Genomic DNA, 25,239 nt, shown 5'->3' with positions numbered 1-25,239 from the left:
TGACAGTGTCTCCAAGGGAGTCCTCCTAGAGCTGCGGTCTCTTGTGCAGTGTTTCCATTGTGCCTGAGATGCCGAGAGTCCTCAGCCAAGGGCACGTTCCTGTGTTTTATAATCCCATTTACACACAGAGGCCTGTTTGTGAAGGAGAAAGTGCATATGCGTGACGCAGATGCTCAACTGAGGTGGAGAACTTGTTTCATGGGGACATGTGGGGTCCCCTCCTCACGTACAGGGGGCTGTTTCCAACTCGGGGTCCATATTCAAATACCGGTAACAGGATGGCGCCAATGCCCAGCCAGACCGGGGAAGCAGTGGCAGACGGTGTGGGACTGGGGGCTGCACCCCTGTGCCTGTGACTCCCTTCCTGCAAGGGTGGATTAACACAGCGTCTGGTGGCGAACCTCAAAGGCTCGAGGCTCTGAGCCACTGCCCTGGTCCCCCTATCCCTCCCAGGGGGCTGAGGGGTCCCGGGGAGCAGCTCTGCAGAGAGCACCCAGGGACAAGCCCTGTCCCCTGTCTTATGTCATTGCCCACCCCACACCCACACCCATGCTGGGTGACCAGCCCTCCCGAGACCAGGACAGGGGCTTTCGAAGGTGAAACTGGGGTCACCCTACAGCCACCTTCCTTCACCTGGACCCCTGCAGTGGCTTCCAACTGGCCTCCCTGTGTCCACTCCTGTGCCAGCTACAGCCTGCTCCCCTCACAACCACAGTCATCTTCAAAAAACGAGAATCAGATCTCAGCACTGCCGTGGTCTAAAAACCCTCCAAGGGCTTCCCCGGGTGCCAAGAGTAAGACAGAATCCTTACTGGAGCCGGCTAGCTTCCACATGAGCTCCCCAGGACCCCCTCATTCATGAGCTCCCCCAGCCCCTCCTTCCATGAGATCCCCCAGCCCCTCCTTCCATGAGCTTCACCAGCACGCCCTCCTTCCATGAGCTCCCCCAGCACCCCCCTCCTTCCATGAGCTCCCCCACCCCCTCCTTCCATGAGCTCCCCCAGCACCTCCTTCCATGAGCTCCCCACCCCTCCTTCCATGAGCTCCCCCAGCACCCCTTCCTTCCATGAGCTCCCTCACCCCTCCTTCCATGAGCTTCCCCAGCACCCCTCATTCATGAGCTCCCCAGCCCCTCATTCCATGAGCTCCCCCAGCACCCCTCCTTCCATGAGCTCCCCAGCCCCTCCTTCCATGAGCTCCCCCAGCCCCTCCTTCCATGAGCTCCCCAGCACCCCCTCATTCATGAGCTCCCCTAGCACCCTCTCATTCCATGAGCTTTCCCATCCCCCACCCCCTCATTCCATGAGCTCCCCCACCTCCTCATTCCATGAGGTCCTCCAGCCTCCCCTCATTCCATGAGCTCCCCCAGGCTTCCCCCATCACTCCCAGTTACAGAGGGTGTATGGAAACCTGAGGGAAGCCCTGGGAGTGGCGGGTCCCTAGGGAAGGGGCGTGGGGGAGGATGCTGAGGCCCAGAAGATTGCCTTTGCTTAGAGGAGATGTCCTCCCCACACGACCCACACACCTGACTCACCCCCAAACACAGAGCATGCTCAGCCAGATGCACAGAGCTAGAACTTCTAGGTGGAGTCTGGGAACCTGCATGTCACAAGCACTCCAGATTGCAAAGCACACCGACAGGATCTAACCACTGCCCCACAGTGCTGAGGGCCCCCCACAACGTGTAACCCTGCGACGCTCACCCCGGGCACCATCGCCCTCCCCGGTGTGGCCACTCACAGCTGTGGCAGCTCCCATGTGGGGAACCACAGCAGGGAACCAGGGGACAAGGTCACTCCTGGGGGTGGGGTCTTACCTGTGGGACCTCTCTCACCTTGCACGGTGCAGGTGAGCACACACCTACTCCAGTGAGGACTGCTCCCCAGAGAGCAAACACACGGGCAAAGCCTTTGCGGTGTCCGGCTGTGGTTGGCTGCAATTCCCATCTCTGATCTTCAGCAAAACCCAAGAACTGCCCAGGAGCCACGGGCCAGGGACTGTGACAAAGCTGCCTCTATATTTAATAACATCATTTCTGAAGACAGACTCATGCCCAGACTCTGCAAGTCTCCATCAGAGAGTAAGGACCGCCCCCCGGGGCGGGCCACTTCCCTGAAGCCGGGCCCCCCTGCAGGCCCGCGGGGGCGTCACCTCACTCCCTCAGGCTTCTCGCCATGGGCCTTAAGGACGGCTTGTTAGATTCCCCTTCAACGAGCTGTCTGGGCAACTGGGTGAAGGGGTGCAATATATATCACAGAGCTTTATGAGAAGGCTGGAATTGGTTTTGGCCTGTACTTCTTTGGTTTTATAGAATTTTTAATAACAGTCTGAGCTTGTATTTCAGCGGATGCACTTCAGTGTGCAGTAGATGCGTGTACGACAGACCCCCCTCTCAGAGCCAGTAATAACAGTGCATGAACGTGCCATGAGGCTGTTCCCAGGCCCTAGAGCCACACCTGCTCCCCGCCCGTTGGCCAGGAACCCCCCCACCACAGAGGCCTGGCTTCTCCAGGGACGCTGTGTGGGATGACACAGCTGAGGAGTCGCCTCTGGAGCCTTCCGAGGCCCAGGCTCCCATTCTGTAAGATCTGGGGGTGCTGTGCAGCAGAGTCCTTGGAGGCCCTAAAACAATGGCCTGGGGCTCACCAGGGAGGTCCTGATCCTGTAGTTACTTCCTGAAAGGGCCCCCCGCCAGGGCATCCTGATGCATGTCCAGATGCAGAAGCACCTCTGACCCCTCAGGTCCTTCCCACTGTGACGGGGGCAAGGTGGGGCACTGCTGAACCCCGTATAACGTGGTCTCTCCCGCCCCCAGGGAGCGGCCTCACAGACCACTCTGCATCCAGCCCTGCTCTGGCTCTGTCTGGGTTGTGCCTGCTGGCCCCTGCCTCCCCACCTAGTCTCTCCTCCACGTGGCTTCTCTTTGAGACCTCTGCACCCCCACTGGGGGCCACACCTCTGGCCAGCACCCAGGGTCCTCGGGTCAAGACAGGGACTTAACTGTCCACAGTTTCTCCTGGCTCTGGGTGGCAGAGCCTGGTTGTTCTGCTCCTGCCCATGCTCCAGCTCTGCAGGAAGGCCCCTCAGTCTCCCACGACATCAGGGCTGGCCCAGCTGCCTGCGGGGCTCTCTGAGATGGCCACAGGTAGCCACAGCCTCCCCCTCGGCGCCGTGAGCCACACTCCAGAAGACCCCAAACAGGCCGGCATCAGACGACAAGGGTTGGAAGGGCCAGAGCAAGTGGGCAGTGGCCAGGCCCCAAGATGCCAGCGAGTCTGAGCAAGTTGCTGCGGGGGAGCCTCTAGCTTTGAGCCACTTTGGGGGTTGTTGTGTTCTTCACAAAGTGGCCACCACTTGTTGAAATCCATTCATTCCCTCCCTCCTCCCTGGCCAGCGTGGCCTATCAATGAGCCTGGAGCTCCCGTCCTCCCCACAGGGCTCATGGAATTCAGGCTCCAGGTTTGCCATAAGCAGCGCACTCAGGGTGCCAGCCACACGCGGAATACTCTCTACAGAGACATGGAGGCACAGCGCTCCCCGCATGCTCACAGCCTCCGGGGTCAGGCTGCCCACGGCCACAGCTCCACCTTCGGGCCTGGGCTGCAGCAGGACTGCTGGGCCGGCCCTCACTCAGCTGCGGCCTGTCTGTCCACTGGCTCATGCACGGCCTCCCGGGGGCCGCGGCCTGTGTTCACCCCCTGGTTCTAAGTCCACTCCCGGGCGGCGCGTGAGGAAGCGGCGTCCCCCACAGGCCAGCGCTCCCTTTGGCGCAGACCCAGGCAGCCATCACCACACACCGGAACGCGCGGTGCTAGGGCCCGGGGAACAGCAACCTCTTTGCCTAACATTCGTAAGGGACTAGGATTGTCAAATGTCCTCAGATGCAAGAGCAGGGGCGTCTCTCTGTGGGGGCCCTGAGGGACCCTCGACGCCCGCCCGGGGAAGGGCCTTGCTGGTCTCCCCAGGCAGCATCTCCGGCCTCGCTGCACCAAGAGCTGTGCTGACAGGCCGTCCTGGGACCTGGGCCCACGTCCTTCCTCTGGCCTGCAGCGCCTCACCGGTCCTGCCCCTGGACCAAAGGGCCTGGCCGGGGCTCTGACCCCCTACTTGCTGTGCACTGCGACTGGGGTGGGGGGCTGCCTCTACCCAGCGCCCCGCCAGCCTCTCCTCGGGCCAGGCCCTTTCTCAGACCCGCCCCCAGTGCACTCCTCCACCCTCCACTTCTGCTCCTGCCCTAGGGCCACCCCCTCTCTGGGCCACTTCCATCCCCTCCTCCTCCAGAGCTGCCTCTGAGCTCCGCTCCAGCCCCCAGGCGGGGACGTCACTTGGTCACACCCTCCCCTCCAGCCAGGCTCGCAGCACCCACCGCCTGCCTCACTGCTATGTTTTACTTCAGACACATCCGCACCACGGGGCCTGGGGTGTCGTCGCTAACTTCACAGTCGGGTTTAGGGGCTGGGATGCTCTCCCACCAGCTGGAGCCCTAAATGAGAAGATCTACGAGATGCCGAGGCCTCTGTCAGCTAAGAGGGCCCCACTGGAGCTGTGCCGCGAGGGAGACAGGGCCCCGGGCAGAGAGCCTTGGGCCTGCTGCTGGACTCGCGGGCGACCTGAACCGGTTCTACCATAGCAGCCAACCCTCGGAGTGCCTCCTGTGTGCAGGGCACCGGGCTGAGCATGTCACTGTGGCTTTCAATTTCATTTAAATCACACAAAAAACAAAATATTATTATATATATTATATAATACAGTTGGGCTTTGGGAACAGTGGCTGAGGTGGACTGAGGGGAGCTGTGTCCATGATGCCAGCAGGGGCAGCTGTGGGCAAGGCCAGCAGAAGAAAGCCCCTCCCAGCCGCCATGTGGGACCTGTCTCCAAAAGAGACAGCTCACGGAAGGGGCGAGTGAAGCAGTGGGTGGAATGGGAGCCCACAGCCAATTCCCTCCCCATCGGGCTTGAATGAGATGCAGAGTTTTGGACTATTGGGGCGGGGGTCTCAAAGGAGATGTATTGATCTTCTTGCTAATCGGGCATTCACGTCTTCAAGCATTGAAATGATAAATTAAGGAGATTCCCCAAACTGATTACGAATTCTATAGGAAAAATTGTAGAAAACTTTGAAAGAAGCAAGAAAAGATTTCTGGCTCCTCTTCTAGGAATGCTGGAGCCTCTGAGGGCCGTCTGACCGCACAGAGGTGTGCACCTTCATCTTTGACGAAGCTGTCCTACGATTGTGGAGATAGACGTTTACCTGGAGGAAACGGTTGGCAATGCAAACATGTCATGTCCACTGACGTACAAATGATTTCTGATTGTGGCATTGCAAATGATCTTTCCCAGGTAGGCAACATGAACCTCTTTAGATCAAATCCTCATTTGAATTGGTTGCAACTTTTTACTTGTTTCCTCATTAACTAATGAGTTAAATAAAATTTTTGACATGGATTCGTTGTATATTGTATGAGAATCATGATTATAATCTCTGTGAAAATATATCCTTTCACAGTTTAGTTATAATCTCAATAAAAATTCCAACAGTTTTTTATTTAGGAAAAATGATTCTGAGGCTTATATGGAAGTCTGAAGAGCCAAGAAGAGTCAAGTTACTCTTGAAGAAGAACAAACTGGGAGGACTTGTCCCTCCAGAAGGGGAGACATTATAAAGCTAGAGGGACAGACGATGGAGCAAATTAGAAAGCCCACTCATATAAGAATACTTAATACATGACAGAGGTGGCACCATGGATTGGGGGAAAAGATGGTCTTTTTAGTAAGGGCTGCTAGGACAATTGTGTATTCATATGGAAAAAATATAACTGGGCCTCTACTTTACAACACACACACATGCGCACACACACGCACGCATGCACACATGCACGCACAATCCAGGTGGGGCAAGGACCTATGCATGAAAGACAAAACCATAAAGTTTTAAAAAGATAAAGCTTCATGGCTTCAGAATAAAAGGATTTCTTAAACAAGACACAATAAGCACCAACTCTAAAGGAAAAGATTGACAAGTTAGACTCCTTTAGAATTTAAAGATTTAGGTCACAAAATGATACTACTGAGAATGCAAAAAGAAAACCCACAGAATAGGGGAAGATGCTTGCATTTTTATGTAAATTTTAGAATCAGCTCCTCCATGCCTGCAAAAAAGCCTGTGAAGATTTTAACAGGCATTGTGTTTGCCCTTGATGTTAACTTGGAGAGAAGTGCCATCGAAAGGATATTGAGTTTTTAAATCCGTGAACATGGAATCTCTATTTACTTAGCTCACCTTGAGTTCCTCTCAGCCATGTTTTGCAGTTTCCAGTGTACAAGTCGTGCACATCTTTGGTTAAACTTATTCCTAAATATTTTATTCTATTTTTATGCCATTATGAGCGGAATTTTTAAAAAATTCATTTTGGATTGTTTGCTGTTGCTAGTACAGAAAAATACGACTGATTTTTGCATATTGATTTGTATCCTGAAACCTTGCTGAAATCATTTAATAGTTCTTTTTTGGGAATTCCTTAGGGTTTCCTACATACAAAGTCATGTCACCGGCAAAAAAGACAGTTTTAACTCTTCCTTCCAATCTGATGTCTTTAATTTCTTTCTTTTGCTTTAGTGTGCTGACTTGAATTCCTCGGTTGGAAAAGACAAAAAAAGATAAAAAGAACAAGTCCCCAATAAAGTGGCTTCATTTCTTCAGTTCATCTTAAAGTAAAGCCCCCACTCAACACACCAGGCCTCCTGTTGGGGTCCCTGCCAGGATGTGAAGGGTCCCCGTTCACTCAAGGAAACCCTCCAACATGAGAGACAGCAGCCAGAACAAATAAAAAGCCAGAAAGGCCTCTGAATGAACACAGACAATGAGAGGAACCAAAAAAACTTTTTAAAAAAAGCCAACTAGAATTCTTATACTCAGAGAAATGAGATGATATCACATCTATGAGTAAGAGAGGAATGCCAAAAAGATTTTATTTCAGGGAACACACATTTTTGAGAGTGAAATGTATGACGGCATAAATAAAAAATTAAACAGAAAAGTTAGAAGAGAAAGTCAAGGATGTTTCCTAGAAAGTGGAACAAAAAGCCAAGTTTGGAGAGAAAAATAAGAAAATCAGAGTGTTTATTCCAAAGCCCAACACCTGACTAAGAGGAGTTCTGGAAGGAAGACAGGGAAGAAAATGATGACCGAAGCAATAGAATAGAGCTTTCCAGGGTGGAGGGACATGGGCTTCCAGTTAAAAGGGCTCCTGACAGGAGCAGATACTCACATTTCAGGACACCATCATAAGATCTCAGCATGCTCTGAGCTCAAGGAGAAGATCCTATAACTTCTGGGGGTGGAGTGGGAAGGGAAATAGGGCCAAATGAAGGATCAGGAATCAGCATGGCATCCACCTTCTTATCAGCAACCCAGGGAGTTAGAAGACAATGCAGAAACACCTTCACATTCCTGATGGAAACTGTTTCCAACCTGTAGTTCCATACCCAGCTAAAACATCAAGTGTGAGGCAAGAATAAGAATCTCATACACACAAGGTCTCATAGAATTTATTTCCCATCCTCTGTTTCCAGGAAGCTATTAGAGAACATGTTCCACCAAAATGAGAAATATACATCAAAAAAGAGGAAGATACGGGAGGGATCTGACACCGGAAGGGGGCGGGGGCTTCCCAGGATGTCAGCGAAGAGAAATCAGGATGAAGGCAGGATTAGGGAGAAAACAGTCCAGGTGGAGACTGAAGGAGAGAGTGCTCCGGGAGGGATGTCTCAAAAAAAGGTACATGGACAGGATGTTTATGGTTTTTGATAGCATTGAGAGGAGATTTACCCTTCCGTTGGAAACTCAGGGGTGAATTAGTGATAGGCACTCAGAAAATTAAGCAAATGAAAAAATTAATTCCAAGGAAAACAAAAGCATGTACAAGATAGGAAACGTAATTGTGAGTCACTTTGGGTCTTTAGTGAATGACATTTATGTAGCAATAATAATGCAGACAGTAAATATCCATGGAACCCAAGATGAAGTTCCAAGGGCGAGTGAGAGCCTATCTTTCTGCCCCCCTAGACCCATCCCCTCCCTCAGCTCTGCACCCAGGAGGCTGGCCCTGTGCTCCCCGCTCCTGACCTCTGGTTGGGTTTGGCCAAACGGGAGCATGAAGAGCAGAGGTGGGAGGAGTGGGAGGTCTGGGTGTTTGCTGCCTCGGATCCCTGGCTGGGCTGAGTCTCCCCTGCCCCCAGGCCACCCTCCTGTCGAGGCCCTCGCCACAGCTGCAGCACTTGCTCTGTCCTCTTCCCTTGGGCCACGGCTAGCCCCAGCCTCGGTCACCAACCCCAGGGGGTCTCTGCCCACACCTCTGTGAATTGCCCCTTCACTAAAGTCTGCTCTGTTACCTGTTTTGGGTGGTGCACCATTTGCTCCTGCTGAGACCTGGCCAATGTAATTTAGGGGGCGGCTGGACTGGGGAGAAGGGCAGAAGGCCAATGGGGGAGCAGAGGAGGAGCTAAAACTGAGAAATCAACAAGAAGTTTAAGCATGTTTTCAAGAATTTGGAATAAAATCCAGAAGAATCATTAGAAGAACTGCAAGTTGTTGCCTCTGGGGAGTGCAAGTCAGGGGTGAGGGAGACCAAATGGAATTGCTGGTTTGTTTTAAGCCTTTGGTCACAAAGATAAGGCCACCTGCCTCCACTGCGAACACTGAATCCACGAGACGGAAGAAGGGTCATGTGGACCTAGGCAGCGGGCGCTGATGCAGTGCCAACACATAGTCCAGGGATGGATGGAGAGTAGTATGGGGGAGCTTGGAACAGGGACACTCTGGAAAAGGACAGGGGACCATCCAGGTTGGGAATGTGTGGGGACCCCCATGTGCACACTGTGGCAAAGCTGTATTTGCTTTACAGCTCTCCATTTCCCCTTCTGGGCCATGGGTCCAGAATGACGGCAACCTTTCTGGGCAGTTCAACATGGCGATACAGCCTGGAGGCACTTTGGGAATCAGAGGCCCAGGGAAGTAGGGAGAGGTGGCCTGGGTACATGGCTGTGCTGGCTGGAACGCTGGCTGCACCCAATTGAGGGGCATCCCAGGGGCCCTGAGTGTGGCCAGCAGCAAAGCCAGCTGGGTCCTGATGAAGCACACGGCAGGGAGCATGGGGCACACCTCTAAGGTAGAGCTCATTTCCCCCAAATGACCAAGGAGGTCCAGGCTCCAAGGGATGAGGAAAATCAGGCACAATCCCTCTAAGAAGTTGAATATTCTCTTTAACTTCTTAGCACTGGGGTTCTGAGAACATTGACTCTACCGGTGCCTGCCATGGGACATCTGGTCTCTGGAACCATTAGGATGCACCGGATGAAGGTGCCAACTTTTGACCAACTTTGACCCACAAAGATGGCAACTTCAAATGGGGCAGCCTAACAGCGATGCTGTCCCAGACAGTGCACATGGCACAGGAAAGTCAGGATGTCCTGTGGGACCCATGACCATCTCCCTGTGGGCCTTCTGGCCTCGCCTCTCTGGATCCAGTGCGCTGGACAGACTCTGCAGAACCCGCTAGTTACGGAGTATGCAACTCATGCCAGACAAACACTGGCCCCTGCTTGGCTTCGAGCTTAACCTGGGACTCTAAGAAGAGCAACCCTTTCGTCATAAATCCTTTTTGGGGAAGAGGAGAATGTTAACTTGAAGATGTCTTGTTCTGGCCCAAACTAGAATTGGGAAGTAAAGCTGGCAGGGTGTGGTGGGGATGGGGTCGGGGCAGAGGGCTGGAGCTTGGCCTGCCCTGTACCTGCCTGCCCATGTGCGTTCTGAACCGTATCCTTCTAAGAGCCTCGCATCCCTGCATCCTCAGAACCAACAGAGATGGTGTGAGGCGCGCTTTGCTGAGAAAACAGGCCGGTGAGCGACTTGGAAGAGCTGCCCCTGCGCCCCGCGCCCCCCCCCCCCCCCCCCGCGCGCCCCGCGCCCCGCGCCACGTACCAGCCTGCGGATCTCCCGCTCGCACTCCTTCTTGATGCGCGAGATCTCCTCCTGGTGCAGGTGGTACACGCTCCTGATTTCCGCGGCCTTGACCTTGTCGGCCTGGATCGCCAGCGTCAGCGCCTCCTCCACCTGCTTCTTGGCGCCCTTGAGCTCCGAGATCTCCTGCTGCATTTTTATCTTCTCCACCTCGAAGCCCTTCTTGGCCTCCTCCTTCGCCTCGGACAGCAGCACGGTCTTGACCTTGTCGGGGCCGCCGTCGCGCAGGCCGTGCAGCAGCGCCTGCAGCCGCTGGTTCTCGTTGTCCTTGATTTTGATGACCCGCAGCAGCTCGGCCTCGTGCTGCCGCAGCAGCGCCTCGCGCACGGCCTGCAGCTCCTTCATCTTCTCCTCGTGCAGCTTGGTCTTGAGCTCCGTGAGCAGCACGGCGTTCTTGTGCTGCTCGTGCTCCCGCACCTGCTTCAGCTCCTGGTTCTTCTCCCTCTCCACCCTGCTGACCTGAAAGACACGAGCAAGGCCTGTGTGCTGTCTGCGGCCCCACCTCTGCGTTTGCTGAAGCCTGACCACGAATTTTGGAAAGTTTTTTGTTTTCAAACTTGGGCACTATCTTCCATTCAAGAATGTCTCCTTAAAATGTGGATTAAAATGGGATCGAGACTATTGGTGGAGAGCGCGAATGTGCACCCAGAGGCGTCGCAGGAGAATGCGAGGCTGGCAGCACTGCTGGCCTGGAAAGTAGGATTCTAGACACAGGGGTCCACAGAAATCTGCTCGGCTGCTTCATCTGGGAACAGGCTGTGCAGAGGAGGGCAAAACCATTCCCTCTGAAATGAGTCTGCAAGGAGAGCGGGCAGGACGCCCCTTGGGCACAGCCCTGTGGGGAGCAGGACTCCTGCCCTCCAGCCGGCTTCAGCCCCACCCCTTTCGGCCCATATAATGTGGGGTGTTGCGCTTATTCTTGGCAAATGGGGAAACCAATCTAGGCAGCTGAGTGCCTGTCTAGAAGATGTCTAACACCTAGATTTTGGGAAACACTCAGATTTTTTTACTGGATGTTTTCTTTTTATCCAGAAGCTTCGACCTTGGCTAAATGACCACACTCCCCACCATCTGGCACAAAGTCGATGCTCAAAATCTATTTATGGAATGAAAGAATGGCTGGGATCCAGATTTGCCCTGGGTCTACATGGGCCAGACAGTCGGAAGAGGCCCTGCTGCAGGCACGCTGAGTTCACCCCCTCACTGCCTCCCCCAGGCACGCTTTGGGTGCCATCTGCTTCCTGCTGGGCCCTGAGAAAAGCAGCCACCTGACAGACACCCTACATTTAATGTGTCCAAGCAGACACTTCATCGCCCGCCCCCAGCTCCAAGGTCTCCATCCTCAGTCCATGGCACCTCGCCTGGGTCCATCGTCCTCAGACCCTGTCCTTCCCTCACGTCCCCCCAAGCCATCAGCAAATCTGCCAAGCCCACCTCCAGAGCATACCCCAAGTCTATTTATGTCCCTGCTCCCCTGGGCCCAGGCCAACACCACCTCCTAACACCTCCCTAACACCCACTCTCCACGGGAGAGGGCTCTGCTAGCATGAAGCTCATCACTTCAGTCCCTGCGTAAGCCCCTTCTGGTGCATTTAGTATAAATGTGGAGCCTCTCTCGGCCGAAGAAGAGGGCATCATCCACAGGTCATCGAGCTACCTCCAGGAGCAGATCCTCATGGGAGAACAAGCCCGAGTTTCAACCTCACTCATGGGCCTCGAATGCCCCCACAGTGTGGGGTTCTTCCCTGAAGAGCTATGTTAAGCTCTGACCCCACAAACCCTGGACACACCTGCCTCCCACCCTCCTCGCTCACTCTACCCCAGCCAGGCCTAGCTTCTCTGTCCCTCGTCAGTGCCACTCCCGCTGCCCCCGGTGCCCTCCCGCAACCTTGGCTGCAACCTCTGCAGACGCCCATGGTCAGGAGCTCCTGTGCCCAGCCTGCCACAGCACCAACCCCATTAGTTGGTGTCACTTTCTTCACAGCAGTTATCACTCCCTGGAAGTGCCTTATTCATCTCTCTCTCTCTGACTGTGTAGTCTCCCTCCCCTGCCAGAGCAAGTCTCCCTGGGAGGGGCCATGGGGGCTGTGTCAGCCTCGTCCACTCTTATTTCCCCATTAGGACGCACATGTGATACTGACTCATTCAGCTGGTGCTCGCTGACCAGCAGTCCTATTGTCCACTGGGATTCCACCCCAAGACTTCCTTTAGGACGGCTCGGACCCTGCAAGGCCTGGAGAAATCCTAATAGCTGTGCTTCTCTCTTAGAACCTTCCACAGCCCCTGACAATTCCCCAACTGCATCTAGGGCAGAGTAACCATTGGTCCAGCTGTTCGGGTTTCTGCCAGGAGAACTGGAGTGTTGCTGAAGGCCTAGAGCAGATATTTATTCATCTTCCATTTAAGATGAATCTCCCTTTTTTCCAGTATAGATTGAGTTCAAGACAGTGAAAAGCAAGATTTTTGATGGTGTTCCTCAGTCATGTGGGGGTGACAATGAATAATCCTCTACTCTCTAGGGGAGTCCAGTGGTGCCATTTCAGAACACACTCTGGGGGAGGCCCTACTGTCCCCACTGTGGGGTGTAGACGCTGAGGGTCAGGCGTAGTACGCGGACCTGGTGGAGCCAGATGTGCTGCCTGCATCTGCGGATCCAGAGCCTGGCTCTCCCTCCCTCTCAATGGATGACAATAATATCCATCTTCGTGAAAACTTCTTGGATGGGAATCCGCAGAGAAAAGAAAAATGATGAGCATGTATCATAGAGCAGTTTTTTTGTTTTGTTTTTTTGGAGCAGGGAGGGAGAGTGGAGGAGAAAAGAATATCAGCAGAACAGTTCAAGGTTAGATGGGGTCTAATCCTCACTCCGATCCAAGCTGTTTGGAGTGGTAACACACTTGCTCACGGTCACCCTTCAGCCCAGCACCCGTGACTGTCACAGAGAAGGTCTCTGCCAGAGTCAGTATCGGACATGCAGGAAAGGCCTGGTCAAAAATCACACCAACACAAAGCGCCCTCCCTCCCTGCAGTCCCAGCAGCACCCCAACGTGCCCTCAGCTGGTGGGAGCGATGGGCTTCTGTCAGCGCAAACGGTGCAGCTGGGCCCCCTCGGAACACAAGTCCTCCAAGACAGCTGACGGGGTTCCTGGAAGCTAGACAGGAAGGGATTCGGCAGAAAGAGGAACAAGGAGGACGCGGGACATTCCCAGGAGACACTTCTGTGCACCGGAGCATCGTTGTTCAGCTGCCGTGCTCACCTGCAGTTCTGAGCAAAATGCGCTGAACATGAAGACGTAATCCCTCTGCCTTCCTGGGAGGTTGGCTGAAAGGCGCCCCATAAGTGCACTGGGCTCCCATCTCTGCCATCGCTCACCACTAATCTCCAGCAGCAGGCTTTTCTCTGGAGCTCCATCCACTAAGTGGACCGTGACCCAGGAAGCTCCTTGGTGCCATGGAGGGACAAGACACTCAGGGGTGCGGGCTCCAGTGGGCAGGGGAGGGAGAAAGGGGGTGGAGTAGAGGCGACACAGCAGAGGTCTCAAAACAACATGCCGGGGGGTGGATCAAAGGCTCCTGGCCCCGAAACAGCACTGAAAAGAGTGAGCTAAGCGACCTCAACAGCCGAGCCCAAACAGCTCTAGGACTCAGATCTTCTTAGGAACTCACAGCAGCTTTATAACAACCTGTTAAGAAGACTGTTCTGCCAAAGAAGTATTTGAGGTGTTTCCGTGAGATCCCGCAACTGTCCCCTTCACGGACGCCCGCAGCCTCCCGAGACCTTATTAAATCCGGGGTGCTGGCTGATGTGGCAACACACTGCTGACTGCTGAGTGAGTAGGGGGCCGGGCGCGGGGCTCGGGGTGAGGCGTGGGGCCGCTCTGCCTTTTCAGGCGTCATGGGGCTGAGCGGTGTCTTCATTCCGGGTGGATGCTTCCCCTCCATGCCCAGGGGAAAGGCAGGATAGATGCTTGATACCTTCCTCTAATTTACCCAGTCTTCCAGGTGTTGAATGGGTTACTTGTCGGCCTCAGAAGGGAACGTATGAATTGTTTCATTAGGAATATGTGGATTTAGACACAGCTGATGGGCTGCAATTCATTGTCAATCTTATCCTCAGTGACGCTGAGAGGGTCCCATTTGTGGTTGATGGGAACCTCTTCCAGGTGGCCCTGAATCCTTTAGACGTGACGTGACCCTAGTGGGCTCCCGTGCCCTCTGGTGTGTCAAGATATTCCAGGCTCATTGTCCTCATTTCCTGCCCCAGTTGTTCTCCAGTTGCTCTGGTCTCTTTTAAGGGGAAATGGTCTTTCAACATCAGTCAGGACCCGGGGGCGGCTCACTGCTCTGGGGTTGGTCATGGCTGCAAGGCCTTTCCAGGGGACAGAGCTTGGTACATGGCTTCTGTCATCAAATATAGAAGCTAAAACACCTGTACATTCCTATTGAGATTTACAGTTTCCAATCCAAAGCAGGGCTTCTGTTCAACTTCCCCACGTCACTTCTGATCTCCATTCTTCTACACTGAGAGTCTTTGTTCTCAAGGAGACTGGAGATGACAGAATTAGAACACCCATAATTACTCACTCACTTCTACCCATGGTGGACATACAATCGTTCTGGAACACAGCGACTACAGTATTGATACCATCACCACGAACTACGATTCCTTAAAATGGCTGGTTTTCATGTTTCCCTGTTCTCGCCCGTTTGTTACGTTGTACTGTGTCTGCACGGTGCTCACACAGCCATCGCGTATCACATTATCTCCCTCTGATCTCTCATTTAATGTTTTTCCTGAGGAATTCCAAAGTATTTCTTAATTTTCCCACTGAATTTGCTCAGACAAATCCTACCAGGCCACCTCTGAGCACACATTGTAGGTGGCTCCTACGGTCCCCCCACCAATTAGGTTTAATTCGCAAAGCCACCCCACCTTCCACATCCCTCTAATCTAGTCACTCTGGCTGCCTGAGGCCCACCCTCAGCAGACGCCATGGAGGTGCTCATGGAACAACACCCCCTGAACTCTTGCTGACAACAGCTTATCCATGCCCCTCCACTTGAACTTCGGTTTCACTGGATATGAAATCCTCACCTCACATTTTTTTTCTTGAGTACGTTAAATATGTTACTCATTTTTTTTCTGGCACTAAACTATTGCTGTCAAGTATCTGCTGATAATCTAATTTTCTTCCCGTGTAAGCCATGTGTTCTTTTTGCCTTGATGCCTAAATTTTCTTTTTCTTTAATGTTGCTCAAGGGGGTTGGTTGTTCCAGGTCCTAGTTTCAGGCACATGGTGTGCTCTTTCTATAAGTAATTTCTTATTTTTTTTAAACTTTTTACAGTTTTCTTGAATTACAGTTTTTAGTGTTTGTTCTGTTCCTTGCTTGGGTTTTCTTCTTCAGGGACTTCTATTACCCATATGTTGGATTGTTTTTGCCTAGTTTCAATATTCGTCATTTTCTTTCAAATCCTTTTCTCTTTCTTCTTATACATTTAAATATTCTCTTATTTTCACCTTCTAGTCCTCGTAAAGCATTATTTGTTGTATTTTTATGCTCTTCTGTTTCTTCTAGTTTATTCTTTATTTCTAAAATATTTTTATTTTATTTCTACTTTTTTGTGTGCCCTAGCACATTATTTACACATTTTTATAATTCTGATTTATGCTTTTATTTATGTCATATCATTTTTTTGATGTCTTTTAGTTCCTTTTGAAGTAGTCCCTCATAGTTTCCACCTGTCTTAGAGCACGTCTTGGTTGTATGCTTTCTTTGTCTGTAGGGATGTTTTCTGCTTCTTATTCTTTTGTTCTTATGGTAACTGGATTGATTTGAGCTTGACATTTTCCTGTCTTTCACTGCAGTTATTTCAGTCTTCCTGAACTTCTCCTGGAGAATCCTAACCAGGTTCTGTACCACGGAACCCTTGCTGATCCCATGCAGTGGGTTCTGGGGATTGTCTCGGTACGTCTCCCAGGCTCCACAGGTGGGCAGGCAGCTATGAGCCATGCAGCCGTTGCCTCAGCATCCTCCTGGTGGGGAGAGGCAAAAGGGCCATCTGAAAAGGCCCAAATGACCCAGAGCACAGGGCAGGGCTTCTACCTGCCATGTTTTCCAGCCTCAGATGCATCTCTGCCCCGAGATCTCTCCCCACCCTGCAAGGCCCTCTCCTGCTTCAGGCCTGTCCACTGGTCAGAGTCACCTATCCCTCCCCTAGGTGCCCACGGTGGTTCATTCACACACGGGAAACAGCTGCATCTTGGCTCCTCGTGTCCGGCTGGCCTGGGAGCAAGCTGAGGGCAGGTCCCAGTCTCAGCTCCCCTTGCACACGGTCCCGGCTCACTCAGGGCCTGATTCCGTGATGGATGGAAGCAAGCACCCTGAGAGCCTCCCTCCTCTTCTGCCCCGCAGGTTGGGGGCCCTGGAGCCTTTTCTCTGAGCCCCTGCCTGCGGCTTGCTGGTGGGAGCCCACACTTAGGAAGGGACCAGAAGTAGGAACAGCCTGTGCGCTGGGGCAGCCTGTGCTGTCCACTACTCATCCTCCCGCCCCCTTTGGAGCCTCATCCTCATCCACTTTCATTCCACACTGTGAACTCTGCAGACATCTCTTAAAGCAACGGTAACCGACTGATCCCGCCCTTGGAGTCCATCCACAAAGGCTGCATTTTCATTCATTGCTGAAGTGAGGGATTTGTTTTTAACAGGTACTTGGCTATATTTATCATCTTCAAATCCCTCAAATCAATGCATTGTTACAAACGAGCTTTCACGGAATGAAACACTTTTAAAAAACACCCGAGTTTTTCTGTCATCCTCCAGGTATTCTGTGTCAGGGGCCAGCACAAAAGGTCTGGCGGGAGGACCATCTGCGCCTGGAGGGGGTGTGACTCTCTGGGTAGGGTGTGGACAGGCTGTGGGCCCGAGCGGAGGCCTGGACACTTTTTCTGTCAGGCGGGTGTCTTGGACTTCAGTCCCTGGGGACTGAGAGTGGCCCCAGGCCCTGAAGCTCTGGTCTGAGGCCATTTCAGGCCCCGCAGGTAGAGCAGTGGCTTCGTGTCCCCCTCACACATGCTCTTGGACAACCTGGAAACTGCGTGAGGCATCGGTGACCCTGGTTTCCTGAGGTCACGTTTGAAAGGAGGAGGGAGCAGCTTGAAGGTTCCAGGAGCCTGAGGACAGGATGTGGTGGATCCTGGGACCTCCTTCAGGGCCCAGCTGAAGCCCTACAGGCACCCTGGGCACACTCCACGCCGCCTTGGAGTGGGAGGTGGGTCGCTGCTGACTGGGGCCAGGTTGCTTTGCTGGGCTTGTGCCCGGGAGCTGCAGGGAGCTCCTGACACTCACCAGGGGCTGAGCAACTCTCCCTGGGCCAAGCGGTTTTGGACGTGAAAGCCAGAGGGAAGTCAAGGAGATTCCCAGCCCCCGGGACCCCAGCAGAAGAGAATGTGAAGATGCCCAGTTCACGGATCCACGTGTGACTCTGTCTTCACACCTAGCTCCTGGGCAGCTGCCTCTGCAGGGCCGCCCTTCCCCAGCACCCACTCCCCAGCCTGGCCAGAAGCAAGCTCCGCTTCCCCAGAACTCAGGGACCTTCAGTCCCAGCTCTGCCTTGGACCTAGGGTCTCAAGAGGAGCCAGATGACTGTACTCTCCACAGAGGCTGCAAGTAGGAAAAGAACGAGAACCTGCTTTTCAGACCATAAATTCCTGCGCATAACCAGGAGCTTTTATCACCGTCTCTTAGCCCATTTCTCCTCTCTGCCTCGTACCACAGACCTACATATCTGGGTCCCCTTTTGGAGTGAAGGCAGAGCCTGGGGCCAATCCCCCCTGGTAGGGTGTCAGCAGTGGAAGGAGGAGGTGGGAGGTGGGAAGGATGGATTTGCCATCCAAGACTCATCCTCTGTGTGGATCCCCCTCTGCTCCACAAACTGCATCCACAGCCTCTCCTCCAAACCCAGAGGTTCTCCCTGAACCATAGCCAGCGATCCAGCTCAAAAAAGACACACAGTAGTTGACCCATAATTCCCGATGAAGAGCAGGGCTTTCTCGAGCAAAGAGCCTCAGGGCAGCGGTTCTCGGGCATGGCTGCACATCGGGGGAAGCTTTATGAAACACGGATGCCTGGGCCACACGCCCAAAAATGATGACATATTGTCATGGGGGGAGGGGCAGCCTGGGTCTTGGGATTCTTCTAAAATCTCTTGCTCCCCAGGTGAGTGTGGGGTGAGGCCAAGGAGGAGAGTTACTGGTGCTCCACACCTGGGGTCTAATGAGGGGTTTCGGGAGCTGGGGGCCTGCAGAAGCTCAAGACAGCCCCCCATCCTCTGCTCCTCATACTGTGTGTGCCCCCCGACATGCACATACACACATGTACATATGTGTGTACACACAGACACACACACATGCACACACACACAATGGATTTTGGAACCCTTGCTGTTACGATCTATCATGGGGTTCTGAAATATGTGAATGGGCCAGTTAAACAAAGTCATTTCTGGAATAAACCTCTAGGAGTCGAGGACGCCCTCCTCCCACTCCCATCTGCCCAGAGCCGACCTGGCTACACGCAAACACTGTGAGTTCAGATGTGGTGGACGCTCCTGTGTGCATTCTGACGGACGCCACTTTTCTACTAAAAACGATATTTTTCTCTACGATCTTCTTTCCAAAAAAATTATCTTATGCTAACCTTTTTAGCGATCAGCTGTTTGAGGACTAGCTCCCTTACGGGAACAGACAAACACTGGAGCAGAGCGTGTGCACCCCTGCCACGTCTGCACGTCCTCGCCGGCATCGCCCACCTCCTCTCACGGTCCCCCTGCACTTACAGCTGCGACTCCAGCACGGCCTTCCTCCTCAGTGACACACAACAGAGCCTGCCTCTGAATAAATGGGTGCATGCCCCCACGCCACATGAGCCTCACTTTCCTCAATTCTGTGAGTTGCCTGTGGCCTTTCTCCACATTAGCCTAGTTTCTGGAACACTCACTCGCTTCTTATTCTTCGGAGGTATTAGCCTTAAGGGGAAGGCACTCTTCTCTCTGGCTCATTATTTTGCTCCGTTGTGTTCTTTCTGCAGTGTTTTAGTCTACGGAGTCCCAAGTGGCTCTATTTCCACACAGATTTATGTCAGTGTCTGACTGACGAGAAAGAGAAGGCCTCCAGCCTCCCCCGGAGCCCCTGGCACTCTGTTGTGGGTGACTGCCCCGCACCTGTAGGAGTGGAAGGGTATTTCCCACAGGAGTTTGGGGAATACCTGGATCGGAGGATTTGGAGACCATCCCCTGTCATCCGCCCACACACCTCTCTATGGACAGAGCAGGGGTCTCGGCCCCTGAGGCCCAGCCCCATGCTGTGGACGTGTCAGCCTTGCCGTCGGCTGCTCCTGTGCCACCCCTTGGCCCGGCGTGGAACTCTCTCTCCCGATTTCCATCTTCCCCTGTCTGGCTCCTCCTTGGTTCCCACTCCTGATGACGAAACAGGGGGAACACTCGGCATTTCTAGACCACCCACCTCACCAGGTTTTGAAAGACAGTGACTGTCACACTTTGTTTAGCATGACCTCCATAAGACACACCCTGACCTGTGACCAGGACACTGCACACTTGGTCTGAAAGCAACTGTCAACTGAGTTCAGGGTCTGGAAACAGGTCTTGGTCTGCTTTAGGACCCTTCACTCTCCCGAGTGTCCTGGTCCAGACGACATGTGATTAGGTCCCGTCTCCACACCACCCCAGCATGGCTGCCTCACTCTCTGAGTCCAGAAAAATACACCCTCGGATCCACCTTTGGTGGCTCCTTCCTGTGGTCTCAGTTCAAGGCCACCTCTTTAGGGAGACCCCCCTGATTGCCAAGCAGAGCGATTGCACCACCACCCAGCACGTCTGCTTCCCTGGCTTCACTGCCGCCCAGCTGCTGGTTCCTCTTCCTTACATGTCTCTGTCTTCTGGGACATGGCCCTGGGAGCTGGGAACCAGTGGCCAGCACACAGGTGCCCAGTAAATATTTCCCGAATGGCAGTCGGAGGCTTAGCGGGGAGGGGAGGCCTCCTCCCATTCACAGCCAGGAGCCTGTACAACTTCCAGAGTGTTTCTAACGGCAGGTTTAACGTTTGGGCGCATCTTCTTCATCCCTCGTGTTCATTCCTCGACACGGTTCCAGGAGTGTGCATGAGTTGGGGGCTCGGCCTGCAGCAGGGACTCCGTGTGTGTAGGCGGGGGGGCTGCTCTGTGCCCAGACGAGAGCCAGAGCCTTCTCGAGTCCACAATGGAAAGACGGGTGACCTTGTGTTGCTGTGATTATTTTTACCTCTTTTTCCACTTTAAAGGACCCCAACACCTCACTTCCTTTAAGACAATGTTGAGTTTACTTCAATGGGGGCTCCTTGAGGCTCCTGTCTTTGCGCTTCTCTCCCTGCTCTGCCTCCTCCCTCTTCTCAGAAGGTTCTTCTTCATTGGAGATGGGCCCATTTAAATCTTTGGACAGAGGACCAGCAGCAGGAGGGTCCTGTTTTTATTTAAATCATTTTATTCTTTACTGTCAAGTCTCAATTCATTCAAGTGTCCCTCAGTGATGAATGAATCATTGGCCTGAAATCTGAAACGCTCGGCTCATGGCTGCTACGTTTATTGGCTTCCTTCTTTCTTCACAGGGACCTTCTCTACCCTGGAAACTGCAATCTGCAAAACGAGATGTGGCAGTTACAGATCTCCGACGTGCTAAGAATTCCTAATGGAGAGAGGGAGCTTGTCCCCGGGGCCCGATGCCGCCTTGACCACCAGTGGGGTGTGAGAGCCTCCAGGGTCACTGCCAGACTCCAGACTCACTCAGGAGGGCCTGCTCCATCCTGCCCAGGCACGCCTGGGGAGCCGGGGAACAGTCGGTCTGTCTTAAGAAGGGTCCTGGTGGTCTACAGACTTCCACCGGGAGGTCCAGAACTAGGGCCTCCTCCTAGGTGCTTCAGGAGCATCTGGAATGTGCTGGAAATCGGACAGAAGGCTCCAATTCCACACCTTAGGTCTGCTCACAAAAATCTGTCCTGTAGTCGTAATAATGACACTAATCACAGCACACATAAAGACTTCAGAGGGACTGATGAGGACAGATGTTGTTGGCAACTGTTGTGATCACCACTTCTCATTTTGTATCCCCCACTTCGCTGTGACTGAGGCACACATTTTGCAGACCAACAACCTATCGCATTTTTGTGGCAAAGCTTCGGTCGCTGAGATGAGCAGATAGAACGTGTGGATTTCTTCAGTGCTACCTGTAGCCTTGTCTCTAAGCAGCTGCATGAAGCCTCAGCCGTGAGACACCTTCTCACGATGGACTGAAGTTAATTCAGACGCATCCTCATTTACTGAAATGACTGTAGGAAGAGAAGGGAAAGCGCAGGCAAGAACCAGAAAAGAAACACAATGAGGGGCAGCTCCAACCGCCACGTATGTCCTAGGGGTGAAGGAAACCAAGAGGCTGCTCCCAGCTCACCACCCATGGGGAGTGGATGCAGTGATGGAGACCACAAACCCCACCCCGTGTGCCAGGGACCACCAGGCACCTTACGTGAGCTGAGCCCACATCCTCCTCACGGCTGTTCTGGGAGACCAGCCCCGTCATTCTCAGTCTAGAGGAGGATGCTGAGGCCCAGGGAGGGCCTGGCCTCTCAGTGGGTGTGGGTGAAACCAGGCTTGAACCCAGGAACGCGGTGGGAGGAAATGGGGGAGGGCTGTGAGGGTCTGTGAGGTTCTGGATCATTTATATTTGAACCCGAAGGACAGCATGTGTTAATTCTGGGTGGTGGGTGCTGGTCCGTTTGCCTTTTATCATCTGTACACACATGCATGCACACACAGGTATTTTTTTAAACATAGAATATTTAAAGGATGCTTGGCTGGGCAGATGCAGATCTGGCTTGGAGGCATTAGTGGGAGCTGGCAGGTGGGTGGGGGAGTGGGAGGGGGCAGATTAGTGACGTCGGGGGAGACTCAAAGAATGTCCCAGGTCTTGGTGGCCAGGGGGCCCTCCACCATCCCTGGTCTACACGTTCCCCTCCTGCTCCCCCCACCCCAGCTCCTGCTTCTGGACTAACAACAGGCCTGGAAGTTGAGAAGACAGTGAAGAATCGTTACCTTCTACACCACCTGGAAGTTTCTTTAATGTAGGAAATCCAGGGCCCTTCACTCCCACACTTCAGCTCAGCCAAAAGGCGAAGCGGGGAGAAGGGGGGTAGGATGGCTGTGGGGAGACAGCGGGACCTGGTGGCCGAGCCTATGGGGAAGGCGCTCTCAGCACGTTGCCCAAGCCGCTAGCATCGGAGCAGCCATGGAACAGCTGAAACACCTCCCTGCGCCCCAGGGCTCAGAGAGCCCCTGATTCTGAGGGTCGAAGGTGAGGCTGAGGGCCCACATCTTTAACAAGAGTCACGGGGAACTCAGATGCACACTGAGGCCTGGAAACTGCAGCCTGAGGGATCTTAACTAGAAAGAGCTACCAGCAGAGATAAAAGGATTTCAGAGTCCTTTTCTAAGCCAGGGTAACTAGGGTGTCTGTAGGAAGGCCAACATGCTGGTGCAGCCCGGAGCAGCCAGCATCTTGCCAGCAAACCAAGCCCAGTGAGGACTGGACTCTGATCTGATTCGTGGTGCTTCCCTCTGCATCTGCCTCACTGAGCATCCACCTCACCGAAGGGCCCTCTGTGATCTCAGTGGGCCCTGGTGCCCTCTGACAGACACGCTCTGACCCAGCAAGTCCCCGTGCAAGAATTTATCCCACAAGTGTCCTTGCACATGTGGTCCAAGACACGCAGCCAGAGACACTCACTTCAGGGCTGCTGTATCAGCCAAAATTCGGAGACAGCCTGGATGTCGCAGACAGGCCAAATGCGCTGAGCCTGTTGGTACAATGAAGGAGCACTTGTGAGCCCCAGTGTTCCATGTGGACCCACTTCCAAGATGCTCTGTGAAGTTACGAAGAGAAAGGAACTTGCTGAACCGTGTGTAGCATGCTGTAATCTATGCTCTACAAAGAGAGGCTCACACACAGCAAGTGCATTCATGAAACTGTAACTGGAACCTTCTGGGAAGGGACCTGGGGGCGTGGGACTTGAGGAAGGAGGCTCATTCACGCTAGGCCTTTTCTTTTTGTTCCTTTTGAATTTTGAGCCAAGAGGTTATATGATCTTTCCAAAAAATAATAAGTACGTGTCGTATAAATAACAGGGTCTGGGTTGCAGGACCTCAGATGCCAGCCCTGGGGCTCTTGCCTGGCACTAGGAGAGCCGTGAGCTCTGACTGGCCAGACTGGGGCCTGTTGATGGGCGAGAAACCAGCACACGCTCCCCCGGAAGCCGCAGGATGGATGGGTTTTTTGTTTTTTTTTTTTAATTTTTTGTTTATTGCAGTAACATTGGTTTATAACATTGTATAAATTTCAGGTGTACATCATTATACTTCTATTTCTGCAAGGATTACATCATGTTCTCATGTTCACCACCCAAATACTAATTACGATCCATCACCACACACATGTGCCTAATTATCTCTTTTGCCCTCCTCCCTCCCCCCTTCCCCTCTGGTAACCACCAATTCAATCTCTGTCTCTATGTGTTTGTTTGTTGTTGTTATTATCTACTACTTGATGAGTGAGATCGTATGGTATTTGACCTTCCCCCTCTGACTTATTTCACTTTGCATAGTACCCTCAATGTCCATCCATGTTGTCACAAATGGCTGGATTTCATCGTTTCTTATGGCTGAGTAGTATTCCATGGTGTATATATACCACATTTTCTTTATCTATTCGTCCCTTGATGGGCACTTAGGTTGCTTCCAAGTCTTGGCTATTGTGAATAACGCTGCAATGAACACAGGGGTGTGTGTATCTTTATGCATTGGTGTTTTCAAGTTCTTTGGATAAATACCCAGCAGTGGAATAGCTGGGTCATATAGTAGTTCTATCCTTAATTTTTTGAGGAATCTCCATACTGTTTTCCATAGCGGCTGCACCAGTTTGCACTTCCACCAGCAGTGTATGAGAGTTCCCGTCTCTCCACATCCTCTCCAACACTTGTTGTTTCCTGTCTTGTTAATTATAGCCATTCTGATGGGCATGAGGTGATACCTCATTGTAGTTTTTTTTAAATTTTTTGTTTATTGCAGTAACATTGGTTTATAACATTGTATAAATTTCAGGTGTACATCATTATACTTCTGTTTCTGCATAGATTACATCATGTTCACCACCCAAATACTAATTACAACCCATCACCACACACGTGTGCTGAATTATCCCTTTCGCCATCCTCCCTCCCCCCAATCTCATTGTAGTTTTGATTTGCATTTCCCTGATAGTTTATGATTTTGAACATCTTTTCATTTGTCTGTTGGCTATCTGTATATCTTCTTTGGAGAAATGTCTGTTCAGGTCTTTTGTCCATTTTTTAATTGGGTTGTTAGTTTTTTTGTTGTTGAGATGTGTGAGTTCTTTATATAATTTGGAAATTAACCCATTATCAGATGTATGGTTTGCAAATATCTTCTCCCAATTGTTAGGTTGTCTTTTCGTTTTGTTGTTGGTTTCCTTTGCTGTGCAGAAGCTTTTTAGTTTGATGTAGTCCCATTTGTTTATTTTTTCTATTGTTTCTCTTGCCGGGTCAGACATGGTGGTTGAAAATGTGTTGCTAAGACCAACGTCAAAGAGTGTACTGCCTATGTTTTCTTCTAGAAGTTTCATAGTTTCAGGTCTTACATTCAAGTCTTTAATCCATTTGGAGTTAATTTTTGTGTATGGTGTGAGGTAATGGTCTACTTTCATTTTTTTGCATGCGGCTGTCCAGTTTTCCCAATACCATTTGTTGAAGAGACATTCTATTCTCCATTGTATGTTTTTGGCTCCTTTGTCGAAGATTAGCTGTCCATAGATGTGTGGGTTTATTTCTGGGCTTTAGATTCTATTCCATTGATCTGTGTGTCTGTTTTTGTGCCGGTACCATGCTGTTTTGGTTACTATAGCTTTGTAGTATATTTTGAAATCAGGGAGTGTGATACCTCCAGCTTTGTTCTTTTTTCTCAGGATTCCTTTAGCTATTCAGGGTCTTTTGTTGTTCCATATAAATTTTAGGATTCTTTGTTCTATTTCTGTGAAAAATGTTGTTGGAACTTTGATAGGGATTGCATTGAATCTATAGATTGCTTTAGGAAGTATGGACATCTTAAC

General features: G+C 52.2%; 1 protein-coding gene across 1 annotated transcript in view; it reads right to left on the bottom strand.

Annotated features, from left to right (window-relative positions):
• JAKMIP3 (Janus kinase and microtubule interacting protein 3) overlaps positions 1-25,239 on the bottom strand; it is a 67,577-nt gene that overhangs the window by 34,737 nt on the left and 7,601 nt on the right. Inside the window, 1 exon segment of the mRNA XM_087432989.1 lies at positions 9,980-10,477. Coding sequence (XP_087289115.1) covers positions 9,980-10,477 — 498 coding nt within the window.

The sequence above is a fragment of the Ceratotherium simum genome, chromosome 6 (genome assembly GCF_057802395.1).
Source record: "Ceratotherium simum simum isolate JZ-2026a chromosome 6, ASM5780239v1, whole genome shotgun sequence".
NCBI lineage: Eukaryota > Metazoa > Chordata > Mammalia > Perissodactyla > Rhinocerotidae > Ceratotherium > Ceratotherium simum.
The sequence above is the reverse complement of the archived record's forward strand: the minus strand, read 5'-3'. Positions and strand labels throughout refer to the sequence as shown.